Raw genomic sequence first — 21,214 nt, forward strand, 5'->3', positions numbered from 1 at the left:
AAGGGATCTCAAGCCGGGTCGCACCTGAGGCACATAAACCATTAACTGCCTTGTTATTGGGGCTAATTGGATAGCCCCAGGCAAAACCATAAGCTGTGTGAACTTAATGCAGCTGACGATATCACCGCAAGGCTCAAAAAGGAGAGAGACTCCATAATGCAGGAGCTATGACTTAAACTTATTTAGAAAATGAATGCAACACTCACCATAAAATGTTTTTAGAGAGCATTCCATCATGCGACACCACTGGATTACTAGTGGTAGCCCTTCGGAGGGAAAAGGGCTGATACTGTCAATGTCCCTCATATTATCCAGCACCTTTTCCGGCCCATGTAGAGACTCGTCTGCTAAGGCAACTATCTCCAGGTCGGCCATGGTCCATGTCAGTAGAGACTTCCTCATGGGAGTGTTGCCGTAAAGGCGTCGGGAACGCTGAATGTATATCTCTATGTTCTTCTTTTCAAGTGATGCATAAAGCTCTTCAATTTTTCGAGCTGGTAGCAACTCCCCATGTTGCTTGCGCAGGGCAACTACCTTATCATCGAGAAGTCTTAGCCTTTTCGCACTTTCTTTACTCTCATCTTTCATTAGCTCATAATTATCTCTCAGTTTCACCTCAAAGACATCATCCAAGAATGCAAAAGAAAATTGTTTAACTCTTAGCACAAGGTCTGGTGGGAGAGGCTCAGGTCCAGCTCGTGGTGTGCGGTGGAGTCCTTTCAGCCACTTCTGAACCCCAATGGCATGGTCAAGTATGCAGGAGAAGTCATAACGGTGGGGAAACTCCATAGACACACTACTAAAAGACAACACCCAGGCTCGGTTCCTCTCTGTGAGCAGCGAGTTGAAGTGGCTGCGGTGTAGAAGCATGTCTTCCACTTCAGGTAGTCTTTGTGCATTAACGTCTTTAAACAGGAATATTTTGTGGACATCAGCATTGACAGTTACTTCAGGGCAGCGCACCTGAACAGCTCCCCCATGTTGATTTAGGTAGATGTTGTGCGCTTCCAACAGGAAATAGTTCTCTGGAGAAACCGCGGCCTGCAACCTGACAGAGTTCATCTCCAGTGTAATCTGCATTACCTTATGAGTAGGGCTTCCTGCAACTGGACTACGAGTCTGCTGGGGTGAACCATTGTTTGAATTATTGATGGCTGACTCTGAAACTTGGGATCTCTCAGCTAAGGTTGTGAATAGCAGATTCCTGCACTGCAGGGTGGACAAAATGTGTTGATACAAGTACATGTGATCCGATGGACTCCAGCGCAGAGCCAGTTCTTCTCCACACTGCACCTGTACACAGCAGAGAAGCACATCTTTATATCTCATCTAATTGCATATGCACATTTGAAAACCAATGGGTCATTTCCTATACTGAAGCTGAAGATTAGAAGCCATCTATTACACATTCCAGAAGATCAGGTCTTTATCTAGATTATTACCAACAGGACAAATACATAATATTATCATTCCTCGAAACATGGTTAATGAATATGTGTTCATACGGAAGTGGAAAGCAAGAGTGGCAAAGTTGTAGTTACCTCCAAGGCATGGATAGTGGTGTAGTAAGACAGAGAAGTTATGGAGAAATAAAGCAGCGGTTCATTAAGGTCTACTGCTTTGCAGCATGTTTCCATCTTCTCAGTGATGGATTTCAGCAGAGACAAGGCCACACCTTGCAGGCTCAGGCTGCACATCTCAGCACTTCCTGCTAGGGTAAGTAGGTCTAACCTCACCTGAGAGGCACCTTTAAAAAAAAAAAAAGAAGAAAGAAAAAAAAACACAGAAATGCCTTAACTTGCATTTATTACATAACATTTATACATTTCATACAGGTCTAGATTGTATCATAATGTAATCTATATTATAAGATGTATCCCGATATTGTGGTACTGGCTATTGTGACAGGACTGCATTAAGGGGATTATCCTGATTTCATCGCTCCACCACGCATTCACACAGGGGAGCGATGTTGGCATCTGCGCCTGTGGTGCCATTAGCTCACCGTCAACAGTATTCAACGGCTATCCCTCACTCGCCATTTCCATCTTTGCCTGCTTCCTGGGGCGAGGTGGAAACGGTGAGTGCAGCAGTCAAAACAGCGATGTTCGCCGTTATATGCAGTGGGCTCTCTGCATTTTTGGCAAGCCTCTTCGATCCGGGGAGTCCTCGTCACCCTCTGATGGTGAGAATTTCCTCAGAACTTAGAATAGGCTGAGTAGCCGGCGAGGGGGCTGGACGGCGAGGATGGCTTTTCCCTTTGCTAAAAAAAAAGCCATCCTCGCCGGTCGCGTGTCCCCGCATTGAATACGGCCTATGTATACCCAGCACATCATAATGGGCAATGTGGAGGTGACATGGACCCCACATTGGCAAGTGCATACACACTTGCCAATGTATGCCATATTCAGCAATGTGGCTTGTTCACAATGTATTTTGTTAGCCCTACTGTAGGGCCAATCAGAAAACATCACTAACAGACGCAGGAGTGCGATGTGAGGTTCTGATTTCTCAAAATCAGGAAACTCATTGAAATATTGTGAATTTTGGCTCATTCCATGTGGCATAATGTGAATTTCATCTCATTTAATGTGGCATAATGTGTAAAGGGCGTATTGCACTGGGAGGGTAATATATTGTACAGAGGGAGACTGCTTTAAGTAAGTGTACAAAATGTGGATACAGGGTTACAAAAGTCCACCCACCCCTGGTCTAGTGTAAGCCCAGCTTCAGAATTACCAATCTTTAAAGACACTTTCTATAGTCAACCGTTAAATATGAGCTGCATGATATAACTATATACTTACCCACCAGATTAGACAATGTAAACAGATTCACTTCTTCCACACGTATATCTAACTTCCAGAGAAGCGCTGGTTTGCTGCTGGGCTCCCCGCATGGAGAAGTAGGAGAGAGTAGTTCATTTGTTGTTGGCACAGGATGCTTAGAAGCTACTGGCAACAGACTCAGCACACGCAAGATGCAGTCTGCACAGGTCTCTGAGAATTCTACCTGCAATCCTTGCACAGTGGATTCTATGAAGAGGGTGTCTGCTTGCATGATGCCTACACCCAATGATTGGTTGTAGCTGCCCTAAAAACAGAAATTCATCTACATATGTGGATACACACATTGAGTAACAGTAGCTCTTCTTTAATATCAGGTCAATTGTTGAAAGCATCCATAAAATATGACTACAATCACAAGTAATTAGCATTTGAAATGACAAAAAATTATATTATGCAGAGATAATCAATATGTACAGACTCCAGAGATAATACCGGTTTCCGAAGAATTCTCCATCTTAAGGTGGCCGTACATCAGAAAGACCGGTCTTACAATCATGATTGTGTCCAATTTCCCTACAAATTCCAGGCAGTCTTTGGTGGTTTTTGTACACACAGTGTACTCACAATCTTTTAATTTACAGGTTGCCACAACTACCAATCTGCTCACATCTGCTGTGTTATGCCATTATTAAATAGCCCGAATGCAGCAATCCTCTGAAAACTATTTTCAGATTAGTGACAGAATTGTGGAAAAGGACGTCCACCGTTCCCTTCAGCCGCCCACCCATCTGCCACTGGAAACTTTTGCGGCTCCCAGCTTAAAAGCACATGCAATCTGCTCCCAGCTGACCTGACGTGCAGCACGTCAGATCAGAGGACCAATCCTCTAATCTCCCGGGGCTGGAATTGTATGCACACGATATGCATACAATTCATTTTACAATCCATTGAGATTGTATGATTGGGTGCAATGTCTTTCTGATGTATGGGGGCCTTAAGTAATACTTTGGGGTTACTATGCAGGAGAACCTACACCATAGAATGAACTCTTAGATCCCTCTAGATTGTAAGCTCCTTAGAGCAGGGCCCTTTTCCCTCCTGTTCTCACAGCACTCTTCTTGCATTTCAATTACAGCTTTTCTACATACAATCTATACCCACATCTCTTCTCACTCACTTCCCTATATCTCAGCTGTATTGTGTACTAAGGTTTGTGCTGTTAATTTTGCTCTGTTTTTGTTCTTCTGTCACTGTTATGTCTAGTTCTGTATACCCTGTACTGTTATAATGTGTTCTATATGTACGGCGCTGCGTACCACTTGTGGCGCCTTATAAATAAAAAATATTTCATTGGTTTCTGAAATGTGGGAAAAATAACAGAAAATGAATTAGTACTCATTGAACATACACATTTTTGTAAGGGAAATCTCACACTCTACTAACAAATAGGATTATTGGATTGATGACAAGGAGTTAGATTTAGCTTTAGATCACAGCAGTTAAGGTCCATACACACTGGGCAATATTGCCCAGCGTGTATTGACAGCGATGATGGGGAAAATCACAGGGCTGGAAATCGCTTAGTGAATACACACTGAGCGATTTTCACCCTTCTGAGCGATTGTCCCGGGGGTGGATGACTTTCCACAGCGAGACACTATGGAAAGTCGACCACCCCGTTGCTCATCTGCTGGTAATATCCGCAGATGAGCAGCGGCTGCTGGTGACGATGATGCGGGAGCATGCATCAGTGCTCACCGCTGGCCTGGACACACTGGATGGCTTTGGAGCTGAAAGCAGCTCAAACGTCAAAACTGAGCTGCTTTCAGCTCAAAATTGCCCAGTGTGTATGGGCCTTAAGTGTCAATATAATATACAACTTTTTCTATTACTTACAACAGCTATTGTTCTCTTGTATCATACAGCCTTGCAGCCTTAATACTTTGTATCTCACCTGTAAGCTAAAGGTATCAAGCACACAAGCCTCTCCCCAGATGTGTGTGTTAGGTGGATGGAGAGCCTGCTGGATGTGGGAGTCTTTCCCTACTCGCCAACACAAGTTGCTGACAGCAAGTAGAGCTCTCTGGTGCAGATTCTGGGTGCGCAGGTGTTTAAACTCTGTGTAAGGAACAGGGAATAAGCTTTCATAATAGACAATATTTTGCTTATGAAGGACTGAACAATGAAGGAAACAAACCGATAAAGCTTATGCTGTGTACACACGGGTACAATCAGCATGAGATTTTGACTATATAGTCAAAATCGCATCTGGATCACATGCAAATCGCACAGGATTTTTACCTTGCGATCCCGATGCGCGCTCCCGTGACAGCACAAATAGAAACCCAGATAGACAGGGCAGCAGTGACTATATAGTGCAAATCTAATGTAGATAGCATGAATTGTATGCAAATTTTGTATAGCACTCGGTCAAATAGCAAGGGAATCTCACCGTGTGTACACACCATTAAACCTAGCCTATGCAACATAAAAAGGTTAAATACCACAAAATAAATAATAAGTACAAATATCGGATTTTGATTTTTTTTTTTATGTTAAAACCTTTTATTGTCATCAATTGAGGAACACTTTTTTTTTTTTTTTTTTTAATAAATAAAATCAAATCTGGGCTTTCATATGCCCAGGGAGAACATGACAATGTGCATCATAAACACCCAATGAATAACCATTGGAGTAGCATAACTAAGATAAAGGAAAATCTATTCTCATAACTTACCAAGAGAAACCGATGAGAATCCTACAGCAAATGGCTGAGCTTCGTCAAGCTGGACAGACACATTGACATTAGAGATGTTGGAGTTGAAGACTATTGGGGCTAATATCACAGGAAGAGGTCTACAAAGAGACAAAAACTATTTTTAACAGGATATAAGGTAAGCAGAAAATGTATGGAACAGGAATTAAAGGGGGAATACTCAAAAGTGTTACAACTCATTGTGGGAATCCCTAGAAAAAATATCCTATGCAGGATCAACATTTCTATAGCTATATCCAACACACAAATCATTGCACTGAAAAGTAAAGAGCCAATATTAATACATTTTATTTATATAGCGCTCTTTGTCCAATAGAGCTCAACACCAAAAGTGTAAACGCTGAGATTTTGATTACAAAATAACTTGAAACAAAGTCACAAAAGAAGTGGAAGCCACCGCCAAACAAAGGGGGTGATTGAACACCACTGGTTAAGCAGCTGGTCGCTCTGTGCTCCAACGAATGTCCAACACCCCAATCCCCTCAGTAACATGCAAGGGGATGTGTCCTGAACACACTCCCCTTGCATGCGCTGACCATCAAATAATTTCTTTCACCTTCGGAAATAAAAGTTAACCTGAACTGACTTTTATTTAATTCAGTGTTCTGGCGAAGAGGGGACGGGCACTGACGACCTGTGACGTCAGCTGCTCACCCCCCCCCAAGGCATTGGCCATTGCAATGCCCGGCATTTTCATGGGGACGCCCACAAACCTCTGGGTGATCCCTTGGACGTGCCCCGGGGTTGCATGAATTGGAAAACTCAACAGATGGGTTCCAGAGAAACAGACTAAGCGGTTGATGATAATCACCCCCAAAAAAGGTAAAACTTGTAAAAAGGTTTGGGTGTAGCTGCTTTGATGAGAAAACTGGTGTCAATGAACCCACTTTCAGTAAATAAGTCCTAAACTAGGTGTTATGATCTTGATAGGATTACTGCGTCACATAGGCTAGAGTTCAAAACACAGAATGGGTACTTGTGTAGTTTCACGGCAGCAGTTATGTAGTCAGCCTAGCGTTCCTGTCAGAATCAGTGTAGTGATCCTGCGGGCAGTGTAGTCGGCGTCCCTGTCAGTATCAGCGTAGTGTTCTTGCCCGTTCACGGCTAGCCGGAGCTTACGTAGTTAGCGAAGTCAGTCAGGTGTCCCTGTCAGTATCAGTGTCATGTCCCGATCGTTCGCGGCTAGCCGGAACTTACATAGTTAGCGTAGTCAGTCAGCGCTTATTACATTGTGTGGGAACCACTGACCATTTTAACCTGCCTGACATGACAGGTGTGAATGTGTTCCTGAAACACCCCCACTAACCAGGCCAGCCCGAAGCGTAGTGAGCCCCTAGAGGCGACGCGGTACGCGTGCTCCCGACCTGTTCATACTTCCACTATCCACGTCGGCGTGGAGTTGATTTTATAAAGTGTGGTGAGCACAGCGAGTCACAGAGCCCGAAGTGTGCTGAGCGCAGCAAGCCCCGCAAGGGGACGCGGAATACACGTCAAGTAATCCGCGTGCACTCACCACACTTTATAAAATCAACTCCACGACGACGTGGATAGTGGGGGGCATGAACGGGTCGTGAGGACGTAGGGCTCGCTACACTTCGGGCTGGCGTGGATAGTAGCGGTTTGAAATGGAGGCATTTTCCAGTATGTAACATGGAGCACTGGCAAATGTGTCCTTTCTTGTGCATGAGACGCACTTGTGCACCGCCCCCCCCCCCCACCTGATGTGCAGGAGACACACGCACTACTGAACCTCTAACCCTGTCCGTCTCCCTGATGCAGACAAAGGCAGGGTTACCGTACCCTGCTGCAAGAATTACTGAGACGCACAAGCGTCTGAGACGCTCCTGCGCCTCAGACTGATGGAGCGCCTCTCCACCAGCCCCGCATGATCCCTTCTCCGCCGGCGTCTGCCAGCGCAGGGGATCTGGCTGTTACCAACATTGTGTGAGGCACTCTCTAGGCTTGCCAGGGACGCCGGTGACAGAGCTGCAGCTCCCGGGGACAGTATGATGACAACGCTGCCTGACGGGGACACTACGTTGACTACGCAGGGCTGCCGCGGGGACAATATGCTGACTACGCTAGGCAGCCGTTGGGCCACGCTGACAACGTAGCTTAGCCTACAGTATGCTGAAAACATAGCATAGCCTGCCGCTGTGTAACTACACAAGTACCACAGAATGTACTTTGTAAATTCATACACACTACATACTATGTATTTATATGTCTCATACATGGTAACGTGTTGAACAAAATAGAAAAGAGAAGAACAATACCTAAATACAGCCATTTCAAGGTCCATATATCAGACCTAGATTGTGAGCTCCATCAAGCAGGACGAAACACTGCCCGATACATCAGGGCTAACAATGGGGTTTATTCTAGTTCATTCTTTCTGACAAAATCCTTCTTAGATGGACAAAACCATGTGCACTGCAGGGGGGCAGATGTAACATGTGCAGAGAGAATTAGATTTGGGTGAGTTATTTTGTTTCTGTGCAGGGAAAATACTGACTGCATGATTTTACACTTCAATATAGATCTAACTTTGAATAAAAACCCCACCCAAATCTAATTCTCTCTGCACAAGTTACATCTGCCCCACCCGCAGTGCACATGGTTTTGTCCATCTAAGAAGGATTTTGTCAGAAAGAATGGACTAGAATAACCCCCAATGAATTGAGTATCTGTGGGGAGCTAAAGTAACATTCAACACCACCTCTATGCCTATGTCACACAACTATGTCTCTCCTCTGCTGTCCTCTCCCCTTTAGTCCTCTCTCAGGTGTCCAGCTACCTCTCTGCCATCTCCACCTGGATGTAGGAGCACTTTCTGAAGCTCAACATGGACAAAAATGAACTCATCATTTTTCCCCAACTAGTATCTAAAATCTCTGCCATCCTCCTCAAAATCTTGATCACTGTTGAAAACTCCCGTTCTTCAACTTTGCTGCTTGGGCATCAATCTTGACTCCTCCCTCTCCTTCATCCCCCACACTCAATCTCTGATTGAATCCTGTTGGTTACAGCTACGCAACATTGTTCGCATCAAACAATTCCTATGCCATAGTACAACTTAACTTATTATCCACCGAATGGTCTTCGCACTGCCCGACTACTGTAACATGTTCTTCACTGGATTCCAATGTTCCCATCTCGCTCCCCTTTAATCCTCTTTCAGCTTCGCAGCTACACTTATCTTCCTCTCCTATCGTTTCACATCTACCATTCCCCTTTAACAAAATATGCACTGGCTTCCATTCCCCTACAGAATCCTCTGTAAACTCCACCCCCTAACATAAGGGGCCACTGCTCCCTACATCTCCAACCTCATCTCCCTACATACTTTCTATCGACTTCTCTGGCCAATGACTGTTGCCTCCCCTATACCCTGGTCACTGCATCACAGGTGTGAATCCAAGACTTTGGGGGGTATGCAATCTCGTTCGAGCTCCCGCAGCCATCTCCCGACGGGGGAGATGGCTGCGGGGCCCTATTCAATGCTGTCTTCCCCGACAGCATTGAACAGGGTTTCCTGGCAGAACGAGCCCGACATCTCTAGCTGTCGGGCTCGTTCTGCCGAGAACAGCCGGGAAGTGACGAGCTGCCGGCTGCAGCTCGTCACTTTCCGACCGCAACTCGCGGCCACGCCCCCTTCTCGCCGCTCGGCGGCCGGGACATTGAATCCCGACTGCCGAGCTCCAGGCGAGCTAACCGAGAACGGGACAGGGGCACGGCTGTCGCGCTAGCTCGACAGCCGTGCCCCTGACATTGAATACCCCCCTTTGTCTGTGCTGCCCCTATTCACTGGAAGAATCTCCATCGCTCTATTAGACTCTTTTCAATCTTGCAGCGCATTAAACGGGCACGGAAAACCCACCTGTTCATCAAAACGTACCTAGTCCCACATAACCTAGTGTCGTGGTTGCACTTCCTACCCCTTCCTTGGCCATCAGAGCCTCGCTTATTTCCTGCCATCAGACCACCTTGCTAGCTCCTCATGTCACCTGTCTGACTCCACCTCTTTCTAGATTGTAAGCTACATGGAGCAGGGCCCTCTTCACTCCTGTTCTCACAGCTTTCTCCTACTCAGCGACCATCTACACACACCTTCTCACTCATAATCATTCCGTTTTTCAAACAGCAGCCCGCCCCTAGTATTATACAGACCCCCCCTTTGTTTTGTCGTCTCAGATGTATTATGTACTTCTCTGGTTTTAGTTTTTCAGTTTCTGTAATGTTAATTCTGTGTACCCTGTAGATTTCTAATGTATGCCTTATGTACGGCACTTCACACCACTTGTGGTACCTTATACATAAAATATAATAAAAATAATTAAGTGAAGCAGTTGTAAAGAGGGGAGAAACTCTGCTCATATACAGTGTGCCTGCTCAGCACTCAGCGCTGCACCAGCGATGTGAATTTAGATGAATACATTTTCATTAACTTACCGATTATTTTTGGTTGAGGCTTTTGAGTCCCTTTGTATATACTGATCCAACTCCAGCAAACTGAACCAATGAGAGAACTCTTGGTGGCGGTAGTGAACGATACAAGTATTAAGAGCCACATTACTCTGAACATCAATGGAGGTGACCTTACGGACAGAACATAAAGTTATATTTAAAGATATTTCTTGATATTCACAATGTCATAATGTTTCCACAGAAAAAATAAATAAAAACTAAAGATTTTTTTTTATTTATAGAATTTTCTAGCTAAATCTAGGTTAAACACATACAAACAAAGATAACTCCCACACCAGTCTTTTTAGATTTTTTACAAGAGACTTTCCTATCTCCACTTAGATATGAATTTTTCTTTTTTTAGATATTTCTTCATGGAATATTTTTTATATCTGTAAGGGAGGTGCCACCCACTACTCGGTAATAGACATATTTTGAAACAAAAAAAGATGGAGTATTGTGTGAGTGCACTGAAAGTCAAAAAATATATTCAAAAATTAATCCGTAAAAATGTAACTTTTAATGATATTCAATAAAAATGGTGAAATATTTAAAATATAGTAAGTAAAGATAGAAAGACAAAAATGTTATTAAGAATTAAAATCTCAACGACCGCTGCTACTTCTATTTGTTCTTTACAGGGGTAAATTGTCCCTGATTTGTAGTGTTATAGGGACAAATTTTCTTTGTATCACTTTTTATAACAGAATGGTTTCTCTATATCCTCTGTTCCCTTAACTGCTCACTGGCTTTATATGTAGCCTTTCTGCGAGACAAAGTATCTGTCTATTAGTTACAGTCACCAAATATTGTTGCAAAAGGGTAGAGATTTTTTACGGTTATATAGTGTATTATTTATACATTAATTTTCCTCAGGTGTAGTAAAGTAAGGGTGCAAAGAATTATTATCACACACTTATATCCTTTAATTTTAATGTATTCTTCTTATTTTACACCAACATCCCATGCAATGTAAGATATTATGTGCGTCTTCTCCCCTGCTCCCAGGAGTTGAAAATGTGAGGCAGATTGGACAGATTTTAGTGAGGGTCCAAAGAGTTCCAATGCGTCTCGCTGCTTTAATAGAGTTTTATAGAGCATTTGTGTTTTTATTCTACAGTTCTCACATATAGACTATTTCAGGGCTTATTGTTCTATTTCTTAAGCCCCTTATCATTTGATATAGTGCAGTGCAAATCTTGTGATTTAATTAACCCAGCTGCTCAATTTTATCTCCAGCGTTCTACGCTATGGATCCCTGGAAGCACCAGTGATCTTTCACTAGCATATACCGCTGGTTGGTTCTGCAAGGCATACACGGACTGCGAGTTGGCTGCTATTGCCTTATTCTAAGGCCAACATTCACAAGAAAGTAAGATAAAGGCTCTTCACATAAAGGATCACTCTGACAGTACTAGTCACCTTTAATCGCTTTTACATAATTATATTTAATCACTTTAAAATAAAAAACAAGGTTTTACCATTCATTTGCAAAATCAACATGTCATGATATAGAGCAGTGGTGTCAAATGCGTGGCCCTCCAGCTGTTGTGGAACTACATGTCCCAGCATGCCCTGCTAGAGTTAGCAATCCATTAGTGTTCATTCTAGCACCCGCCATCTTTGAAAACCCATGAAGTTCCTCTTCCCTGCCTGGGGTGTCGCTGTCTGCTGTAGTGCTTCTGGCACAGTGTGGTCTGTATATCGGCACTGATATGCAAACCAGACCGGTGCTAGAAACACCACAGCAGACAGCGACACCCCAGGCAGGGAAGAGGAACTGCATGGGTTTTCAAAGATGGCTGGTGCTAGAATGAACACTATCTATTATATAAAATCTGTGGCAAGGTATGCTGGGATGTGTAGTTCCAAAACAGTCGGAGGGCCACGAGGTTGACACCACTGCTATAGAGTATACAAACAGTCATCCTAAACCCAGCCCCTCACCTGCATAGTGGCTTTCAAGTGATTCAGACAGATGATCCTTTGCCGACTTTGTGACAGTAACAGACCATCTAAAAAGTTGCAGAGATATTGTTGCATTAGCTTACACAGCCGGGACTCTCATTCAGCAATCACAGATTTATCACAGATCCATTTGCAACCACAGTATTTATTGTAGTTATGTACAGAATATCCAACAAACATGATTTTCCCTTAAAAATAGAAGTCTATTCCTTGAGCAATGAACGAGTTCAGATTAATGAATACACACAGTGGTCTCACAAAATGTCCACTCCTGGCAGTGGTCACATTATATCGTCAAACTGGCACAAAGTAAATACATTACCTTCAATTAGGAGTTCAGAGCTCATCTGCGCCAGTTCTGAGGTGCCAATGAACTTCCGCATGGGCAACTGATCCTCCTCCCGTGTATAGAAAAACTTCAGCAGTTTGAGAGTCCAGTTTAAGTGCCTACGAATAAGCAGAGGGTTGAATCCTGTACTTTAAGTATACTCAGACTTCCCCTCCCTGTTGACAACATGTTACTCTTACCTCTGCTGGCTGTTCATAGACAGGACCACAGTGCTATTTTCAAACCCTACATCTAGTTTGCAAGGTAACCTTGATACTAGCTGCAGCCACTTTGGAGGAGCGATGTTTTCTGTGAAGACATATAGACCAGTATATAGTCAAAAGCATCAATTCAAAGGCACATGGTCACAGCTTATATTTTCCAACACTTTTTAAGGGTTATCTGCTCAAACCGCACAGCTGACTGAACTATCAGGAGGTGACTTAGCTTGCTCCACTATCAGTATATTAACTATGTGCAAAGTGCCAGCATTTTAGCTTAGACACACAGTACATAACGTAATGGAAGATATCACCACTAGTAGATGTATCCTTTTATTTGGTCAATATAAACTGTAGCCACAGCCAGGCACCTTCAGGAGGGTATAAGAAAAAAAAAAAAAAAAAAAGAGGACTTAAAAATACACATGACAAAGTAACACATTCCCTTTTTAGGATGTTTTCACAAGCAATAGTGGTAGAATATTATAAAGGAGGATAAAAAGTATATACAAATACGCAAAATACATACAATTGGTATGCTAAAAAAGCTGTGAACAGGATAGGCCCTTACCCAGTCAGAGCAATGGAGCCAAGGATGGGAAATGCAGAGTGTTTCCCAGGATGACACACCCTGCAAGGCTCCAGAGGTTTTGGCTGGGCTGGATCCTGGTCAGTGGTGGTGGTATAGCAGTCTGGCCAACGCAATACACTCCTAACTGAGGATCTTAAGGCCTTGAGACTCGGGAGGGGACGGCATGACATGAGAGAACATGCCTGGAAGCCTGAAATCTGCAGTGAGGCTGATTCCAGGACTCTAGCAACAAATCATCTTAAATGGTTCAGAAAAGGAGACGCCAACAATTGCTTGAATTGGTCCCATCTCAGTAACGCCCTCAGTATTCTTAATCTGAACAATGAATTTATCCACCCCAATTAACGCCTCTATATTGATAGGGGTGTCAGGACAATCATCTATCATTGCGAAAACATCAAAATCAGATTTCTGAGGGCATGCTTCTTCTCCTAAAGAGTAAGTATTTTCTTCAGGTGCAGACAACGGAGGCTTCTGAGAGCGAGAACAGATTTAACATGTATTGTAGGGAGGACGAAACCTGAACTAATGTCTGCACAGACTCATAGCACTATGGTCTAGAGACACACTGGGGGATGCAGTCACTATTTCGCTAACCTGGATGCCGGCATCCGAAAGAATCAAGATGCCGATGCCTGAATACATACAGCCTGCATCCCTATAAATAAGTATGCAGGGATTGCCATCTGTCAGCTGGGGAAGGCAAGCCCAAGGTCTACTAGGTTGTCACACAAAAAGGGGTATTCAATGACCCGGATGGCAAGCTACAACTGCGAGCAGTGGCAATAGCTCGCCATCAGAGTGTTCAATTCCCTCCCCTTCACTCGCAGTTTCTACCTGACTGGTTCCCTTCGGCGAGGTGGAAACGGCGAGTGTGGAGCTCGCCACAAAATGCAGCAGACTAGCTGCATTTTTTGACCAACCTCGCCATTTAAGGGGATCCTCGACACCCTCTGACAGCGAGGATTCCGGCCAAACATTGAATACTGCGAGGGGATTTGGCGAAGAGGATGGCTTTTCCTTGCCGAAAATAAGCTATCCTCACCGAAGAAAACCCCCTCGCTGCAGAATTGAATAATGCCCTCAAAATGAGTCATAGCCGCAATCAGGCACTTCAGAGTCACATGCAATGAAATTATACAATAACACACTTTAGAACATAGAGAAAATAGAAATAAGTTAATCATAACGGGACAGAAAGGAGACTGATTAGGGAGACCAATCCTGTGAACTGGATTTTTTTTCCCACACACGAACCTCACTTGTTGCTCCTTACACCCTTCCTCACTGCCTCCTAGAGTGATCTGTACCACAATCCAGGGATCGCCCTCCTTACTTGTTATTGGTGTTTCTCCCTTATACAGTGCTCAGGGTGATCTCTGCAGAAACAAACTCCACACACAAGGACCAATATTGGTGCAGTGGAATTTACAATTGCAATTCCTGCCATCACATCGTTCTGACAATTCACTTCTTACATAATGAAGTGTGAAAAGTCCAGCATGGTAACAATTAGAACATACACTATCAGACCTTATCACTCATGATATGAAACTGCGGTATGATGCAATGGGGCAAATGCCTAACAGTACTTCTGCTCTATTCTCCTATATAGGATCTTCAAATCCTTAAGCCAGTGGTTCCCAAACATTGGGGCAGATATAGTGGGTGAGATTTAATAGGATGAGAGATTCAGAAAGTGAGAGATTTGGTGAGAAATCTCCAGTTTTTTTAAAGCGGCAATCATTTACACTGCAAAAATCAAACTGGTTTTGCAATGTGAATGATTGCCGCTTTAAAAAAAACCTGGAGATTTCTCACCAAATCTCTCACTTTCTGAATCTCTCATCCTATTAAATCTCACCCAGTAAGCCTGGTGAGAAGATAAAGTAGTTGCCTATTGTAACGCAGAAGCCAATCAGCTGTTTGAAAAATAACAGTTAGGAGTTGATTGGTCGCTATGTTATCACCTTCCACTTTATCGCCACACCAGACTTAATATATCTGCTCCAATGTGTAATGGCACCCTGGGGTGCCTTGAGTTTGTGTTCCAAAAATAATTCAAATTATTTGTGGTTAAAATAATAGGGAAAATCAGTGCTAGTGGCTTCCAATTGTAAAGCGCAAAGGAATATGCTGCGCTATATAAGAAACTGTAAATAAATAAATTACAATCAAAATATGTAAACAACCCAAATTAAATTCTGTTCCTCAGGACATAATTAAACCTGACATGGAAATAAAAATAGATTTACTTTAAAGTTATGTCTAAATGACTAAATAAAGAAATTTATGGCCTACTGGTGCCATAAAATAAAATTTTAGGGTGCCATGATTCAAAAAAAAAAGAGTGGGACCCACTTCCTTAACCCTGTGAGCGATGCTGGAAGTTTTAGCGGCTATTTTGAGGTTCGTTAACAGCAACACAGGCACACAAAGGGTTAAGCGGTCCTTCAAGGAAGAAACATATTCAGAAAAAGAAGACGGTTGGGATTTAAATTTTAAACAAACATTTCCTGAAAGAAATGTCCTTTAAATATTGTAAAAACAGTAGCATTACACATAAAATGCCCTGCATGCATAATGCAAAGGAAAGGTCCCGCATAACAAATCCTTATGCACGTATGAAATGGATAAAGAGTGCGATATGAAGCTGGCAAGTTCCAAATGTGTTAATGATTGATCTGCAGTGCTACTGGTACCAACCTGTGTCTGGCTGTTCGTCTCCACTGCTGCTATGGACTGCTGGAACCAGCCTCTTCTGCAGCAAGTCACTGTGAAACAGGCTCTCGTGCACTTCGGAATGTAAACTGCGCACTCTCAGACTGACCGCTCGCAAGAGCTTCTCACTGACGCAGCACTCCAGCGTGAGAGCCATTGACAGCTCTGCCAAACAAGCTTCATCCTATACCAGAGGGAGAAAATATCAGCATTTGCTTACAAGGCTATTTAAATGGGTCACCAATGATTGTATTGAAATAAGATAAAAAGGACACACAAAAGATAGGATTCTGATATTAAATTCATAATCTGAAAGATGATATTTAATTGGATAATAGGATTTTTTCACGACTTTTCTCATATTACTTTTACAGGATGCATACAGACCCTGAGATCAGTAAGTGAGCCAGCCTTAAGAAGCAAAGAAAATTAACCCCTTCAGTGGCAATCCCGAGAATTTTCCAGGCTGTGCCTCAGTGCCCAGTCTGGCAAGCCCGGAATATTCTCGGGATTGCCACTGTTTACAGCCTCTCCCGACTCCCTCCCCCGCACCTCCTCCCCGGGTTTTGTATTGAAGTCCCCGGCGCCGGCTTATGCAGGTCCGGACAGTTCAGTGGCGCTGCCCGGACCCGGGGAAGCAGTGGTGGTTTTTTTTTTTAAGGGAGCGCTCCCCATAAAAAAACAAACTGGCCCAGTGGGGAGTGCTCCCAAAAGAAAACCCCACAACTGAAGGGGTTAAATGAAAATGATAAAAATGAAAAATAACTTGTTTCCAGAAACTAGGTCTATCTACCAAGGACTCCTCGGACTTACGTAAGGCCCGTGGAGGAGTCAATTTGTTGATATGTCAAGTATCTAACTGGAGGTATAGCCTATACCTACTGCTCATGAAAATATACATATTTATTTATGGTTTCTTATATAGCGAACACATATGTCAGTATTCAGGGTGATTTTTCTCTATGTGCAGCGAATCCTGTTTAGGATTCACTGCACGTTCGAAGGGTTCCGGAGGGCTGGAGCATTCGCTGCCAGCCCTCCCTCTCCCCCTATTCAATGAGTCAGGGGCTCGCTGCTCCTGACGGAGAATTTTAACACATACACACACACCCCCGGCGGATGCCGCAGGGAGCCGGGGTGACGGTGGATGGCAGGGAGATGGAAGCCTCCCTGCCGCACCGGAATGTGTGGGGGAGAAGGAGGGCTGGCGGGGAAGGCGGTAGAGGGAGCACTGCGCTGGTCCCGCTCGTGCATATGTAATGAGCAGGACCAGATGCAGTGAATATCTAATGAGCGGCTCCCCTCCCCCTGTGACTTCATGTGTAAAAAAATAAAATAAAAAAATTATATATTCATGTGCTGCAAGCCCTTTCACAGTGAACATTGAATAGGGTGAATCAGATTTTCAGTGAAAAGATTCACAGCAGAGAGTGAAAACAGCCTGATTCGCCCCCCCCCCCCCCCCAAAAAAAAATGGTGAATCGGGAGCATCGAATACTGCTCATATTCCACAGCGCTTTACAGAGAATATTTGAACAGTCACATCAGTCCCTGCCCCAGTGGAGCTTACAATCTATATTCCCCACCACATGTACACGCGCACACAGACATTCTAGGGTTAATTTTTTTGTAAGGAGCCAAATAAATTAACAGTATATTTCTGGCATGTTGGAGGAAAACGGAGTACCTAAAGGAAACCCACGCAAGCACGGGGAAAATATACAAACTCTGCAAAGTTAGGGCCATGGAGGGAATCAGTGTTGTGTGCCAGTAATGCTAACCATTACACCATACACGTACTGCCCAAGTACTGTGTAACATCCATTCGCCCTTGCGAATTGGTGGGGCCCAGGCCACCATTTGCAAGGTGGGGTTTGGTGGACTCGCAAGGCTGATCATTCGCAGCCTTGCGAATGAACCAGAAAAACCCCCTCTGTATGTATGTATAATTCAAATACAATCAAACATATGAACCAAAACGGATGGTACTAGCCTGCTTATTGCTCTTCAGTAGTTTGCTAGACAGCTGGCTGAGACTCAGCGTGTAGTCCATCCTGCAAGACAAAAAGGAAACTATTAAAGCCCAATATAATGTATTCAACTTCTCTTGTTAATATTTTCTGATACTCAAACCCTCCCCAATGTCTGTCCATCAACCTCTTGATTATTTATGCCATAAATGAGACTGAATCAAACAAAGTTTACTGAGGAAAAGTTGGTCCTAAAGTGTGAGAATAATGGACCTTACAGCTTGTTAGCATTCTGATTCGTAATATCACGCAGCATCTGGTTTGTTTTTTCCTTTATACTACCACCTCTTCCCTATGATCCTTCTACATAAACAAGGTTTTCAGATCCCATCCTTGCTTTATATGGTATGGCAGGAAACACACACATGCATGTATGTATTCCTCCACTACATACAAATATCCACTTTGTGGACTGCCTCTATCAGTGCTCACTAAATTATGCTCTGCCATGGCTGCTGTCAGAAGGTAGGAGGCTGGGACTGCCAAAATAGACCACCAAACACACGCACCCTGCACCACCCCCTTAGCAGCTCCAGCCTCACAGCTTATTTTGTGAGCTGGTTGTCTGGAGGTGGAGATCGCATTGAGAGGGGGCAAGGATGGCAGCAGTGTTAAATAGGACCAACGTCAGACAACCACAGAGGGACACCGCCAGCAAGGGTATTTTAATTTGGCTGATGACAGTGAGCCAATCAGAGCTCGCAGCCCAGGAGCCAATTAGCAGCTGCCAAGAGTCACCTCCTGATTGGCTTGTGGCCAAAACTAAATTCAAAATACTGCAGCTGGTTACATCCATGCTTGTCTGCCAGTGGTCCTTATCAACACTGCTGCCACCCTCAAGGCATCTTCTTGCAGACGGGTGTATATTAGCTCACAGAAATGTCTAGGTAGACAGATAGGCCAACACCAAAAAGGTCAACATGCACTAGGTTAACAAAAACGACAAGCAAAAGCTCAACATGGAAATGGTAACTACATGAAAAGGTCGACATGAGTTTTTCTGGGGGGGGTGGGGGGGTTTGGTGTCAATGTTGACATCTCACTTGCAATGCTTCAGGTCGGATGGATATTACATAGCTGGTAAGATGGTAAAAGCATGGTTCAAAGTACATTTTAACACATCATGAATTCTTCATATGTCGACTATTGCCATTATGATCTTTTGCGTATGTCGACCTAGCGCATATCGAACTTTTGGCGACGACCCATTAATTGTTAATCTAGACATTTTCTGTGAGCCATCCGGATACCCTAGCAAACAATGCAGTTACATTAGTATCCAATCCTAGTCAAGTGACAGATGTAGCACCGCTCATTCAGTGCTGGGGCTCGCCAGACCACCCCCACTGGGGAGCGGACACTACATCTGACTGGGACTCGCGAGACAGGCAGGGTTGGAAGGGGGGGGGGCGATGAGGCGGCGGGGGGAGCTCCGGTTGAAGGGGATGCGCATGCTTCGAGCGAATCCCCATCGAGTGGCTGGCGAATCTACCGCCAGCCCCTGCCTGAATGAGAGGGGCTCTATCTGTAGCTACACAATCTATTACTAAGGAAGGAGTTGTTACCTTTTACCATCGCTGTCCAATATTATACTGGTCTTAGACAAGGTCATGTGCCAGAGAGACTCTGACTCGGCCACATTGAGAACCATAATATTCACAGAATCCAAGTGTATGGACAGTAACTGCAAGAAACCAAAAGTAAATAACAGTTGTTAGAATACTCATTTTATTTAGACAGGTTTACTCCTTTTACAGCGCCAGCCAGGTCAGACCCGGGATCTTAATCCTAGCTCCGACCCTTTGACAGTAAACCCGAATTCTCTATTATACAGAGGGTGACACAGGGTTTAACCCTTCTTATATCCAGGGTCAACCAGACAGCAACGTGGCAATAACCCGGGTTTTAGAGGCGATGTGTAAGAAGTATGAGTGATTGCTTTTACATTCTCTATATATATATATATCCATCAGCTACTACTGGGAACCTTAAAAACACAGCAATTTAACAGATGTGGGAACAAGTATAATGGGAACAGAATGCAATGTCCTTGCTAGACTGTGTTTAACAGAAATTAAATACCTGAGACAAGACTCTTAATATTGATGGGCTGAAGGTGGTCTTGTCATTCTGTTGCAATAGAACTTCAGATGGATCATTAGGAGCAGGGTTCTGATGTGACCATATACCGTGTAGGTCTGTTCGAATGCGCACTTCTCCAATACACAGCGCAAAGTAGTGACTGAAAATAAACGAGATGCATAAATCACATGAAACTAGTGGGATGCATCTGTTGGTGGGGAGAAAAAACAGAATACACAAAGTACAACATTTTAAATACAAAAAGCAACAAATAATAAATTACTGCATGGATAATTTCTTCAGTTTGCCTGAAAGTCAGTAGAAAATGTTATGGTGTTTGGAGCAGAAGAACTTTCCATAAAGCTATTTTATGGCACTTTCCTGTACAATCCCAGTTTGCGTTATATGGGTGTGCGGTAATCGTTCGACAGTCATCAGGTAGACATGTAAATGTCAACAGGGTCAAATTGTCAGCATATTTACAGTGACCATGTTTACCTGGATGATATGTGAACATATCTCATCAAAATTTCCCTGGTAGCCGAGAGGCTTACCTGCTCTAGATAGCAGTGGCGGTACAGGCGCCTACTTTTAGGTACCAGCGGTGATGTGAGATTATCGTAGGCGAGTATTTTTTATCTAACCCCATTGCCCTCCACGCAGTCTAACACTAGACTCCACCCACAACCTACCTGCCAGCATCCTTAAACTGTCAACATTTCACATGTCAACACTGTTAATATGTTGACATTTTGAGGATGCAGAATAGGAGTTTAAAGCATGTCAATATTGTAATGTGTACCTTATGAACGGCGACATGGTTATGTTTGGTATTCAATATGTGTCGATATTTCCTGACAGGGGAAATATCGACACTCACCTATTCATTTTTTAAAGTCGGATCCGTTTTGTCGGACACAGACGCGGATTGTCCAATTCGTGGCCATTTTTTGACAATCCACGGAATTTCCGACATTCAAATCAACTTTTGGAGGAAGAACTGAACATGAAAGCAACTGCCTCATAACCTTTTTATGCACTACAATTCTTAAGGCCCCCATACACTTGTCTGATTTGGGCTGATTTTCTGAGAAATCGGCCCAAATTAGATGTCTGTGCCAGCAATACCATTGCTGGCACACACTTATGGTCTGCAGAGCGGGGAAGTGCTGGGCAGGAGAGTCGCTCTCCCAACTCTGTATCCTCTGGGGAAGAAGTTGCGCTGCAGTAGCAACAGGTG

The 21,214-nt window shown here is 43.8% G+C and overlaps 1 protein-coding gene across 1 annotated transcript in view; it reads right to left on the minus strand.

Annotated features, from left to right (window-relative positions):
- BLTP2 (bridge-like lipid transfer protein family member 2) overlaps positions 1-21,214 on the minus strand; it is a 69,864-nt gene that overhangs the window by 42,081 nt on the left and 6,569 nt on the right. The window contains exons 4-16 of the mRNA XM_083172373.1: positions 19,975-20,134; positions 19,458-19,576; positions 17,856-17,916; positions 15,848-16,046; positions 12,529-12,637; positions 12,323-12,447; positions 11,980-12,047; positions 10,018-10,163; positions 5,527-5,645; positions 4,744-4,907; positions 2,808-3,093; positions 1,542-1,747; positions 207-1,293 (exon numbers count right to left, since the gene is read on the minus strand). Of these exons, the coding sequence (XP_083028499.1) occupies positions 207-1,293; positions 1,542-1,747; positions 2,808-3,093; positions 4,744-4,907; positions 5,527-5,645; positions 10,018-10,163; positions 11,980-12,047; positions 12,323-12,447; positions 12,529-12,637; positions 15,848-16,046; positions 17,856-17,916; positions 19,458-19,576; positions 19,975-20,134 (2,849 nt within the window). The remainder of the gene's footprint in view (positions 1-206; positions 1,294-1,541; positions 1,748-2,807; positions 3,094-4,743; positions 4,908-5,526; positions 5,646-10,017; positions 10,164-11,979; positions 12,048-12,322; positions 12,448-12,528; positions 12,638-15,847; positions 16,047-17,855; positions 17,917-19,457; positions 19,577-19,974; positions 20,135-21,214) is intronic.

Source organism: Crinia signifera, chromosome 2 (genome assembly GCF_055691185.1).
Source record: "Crinia signifera chromosome 2, ASM5569118v1, whole genome shotgun sequence".
Taxonomy (NCBI): Eukaryota; Metazoa; Chordata; class Amphibia; order Anura; family Myobatrachidae; genus Crinia; species Crinia signifera.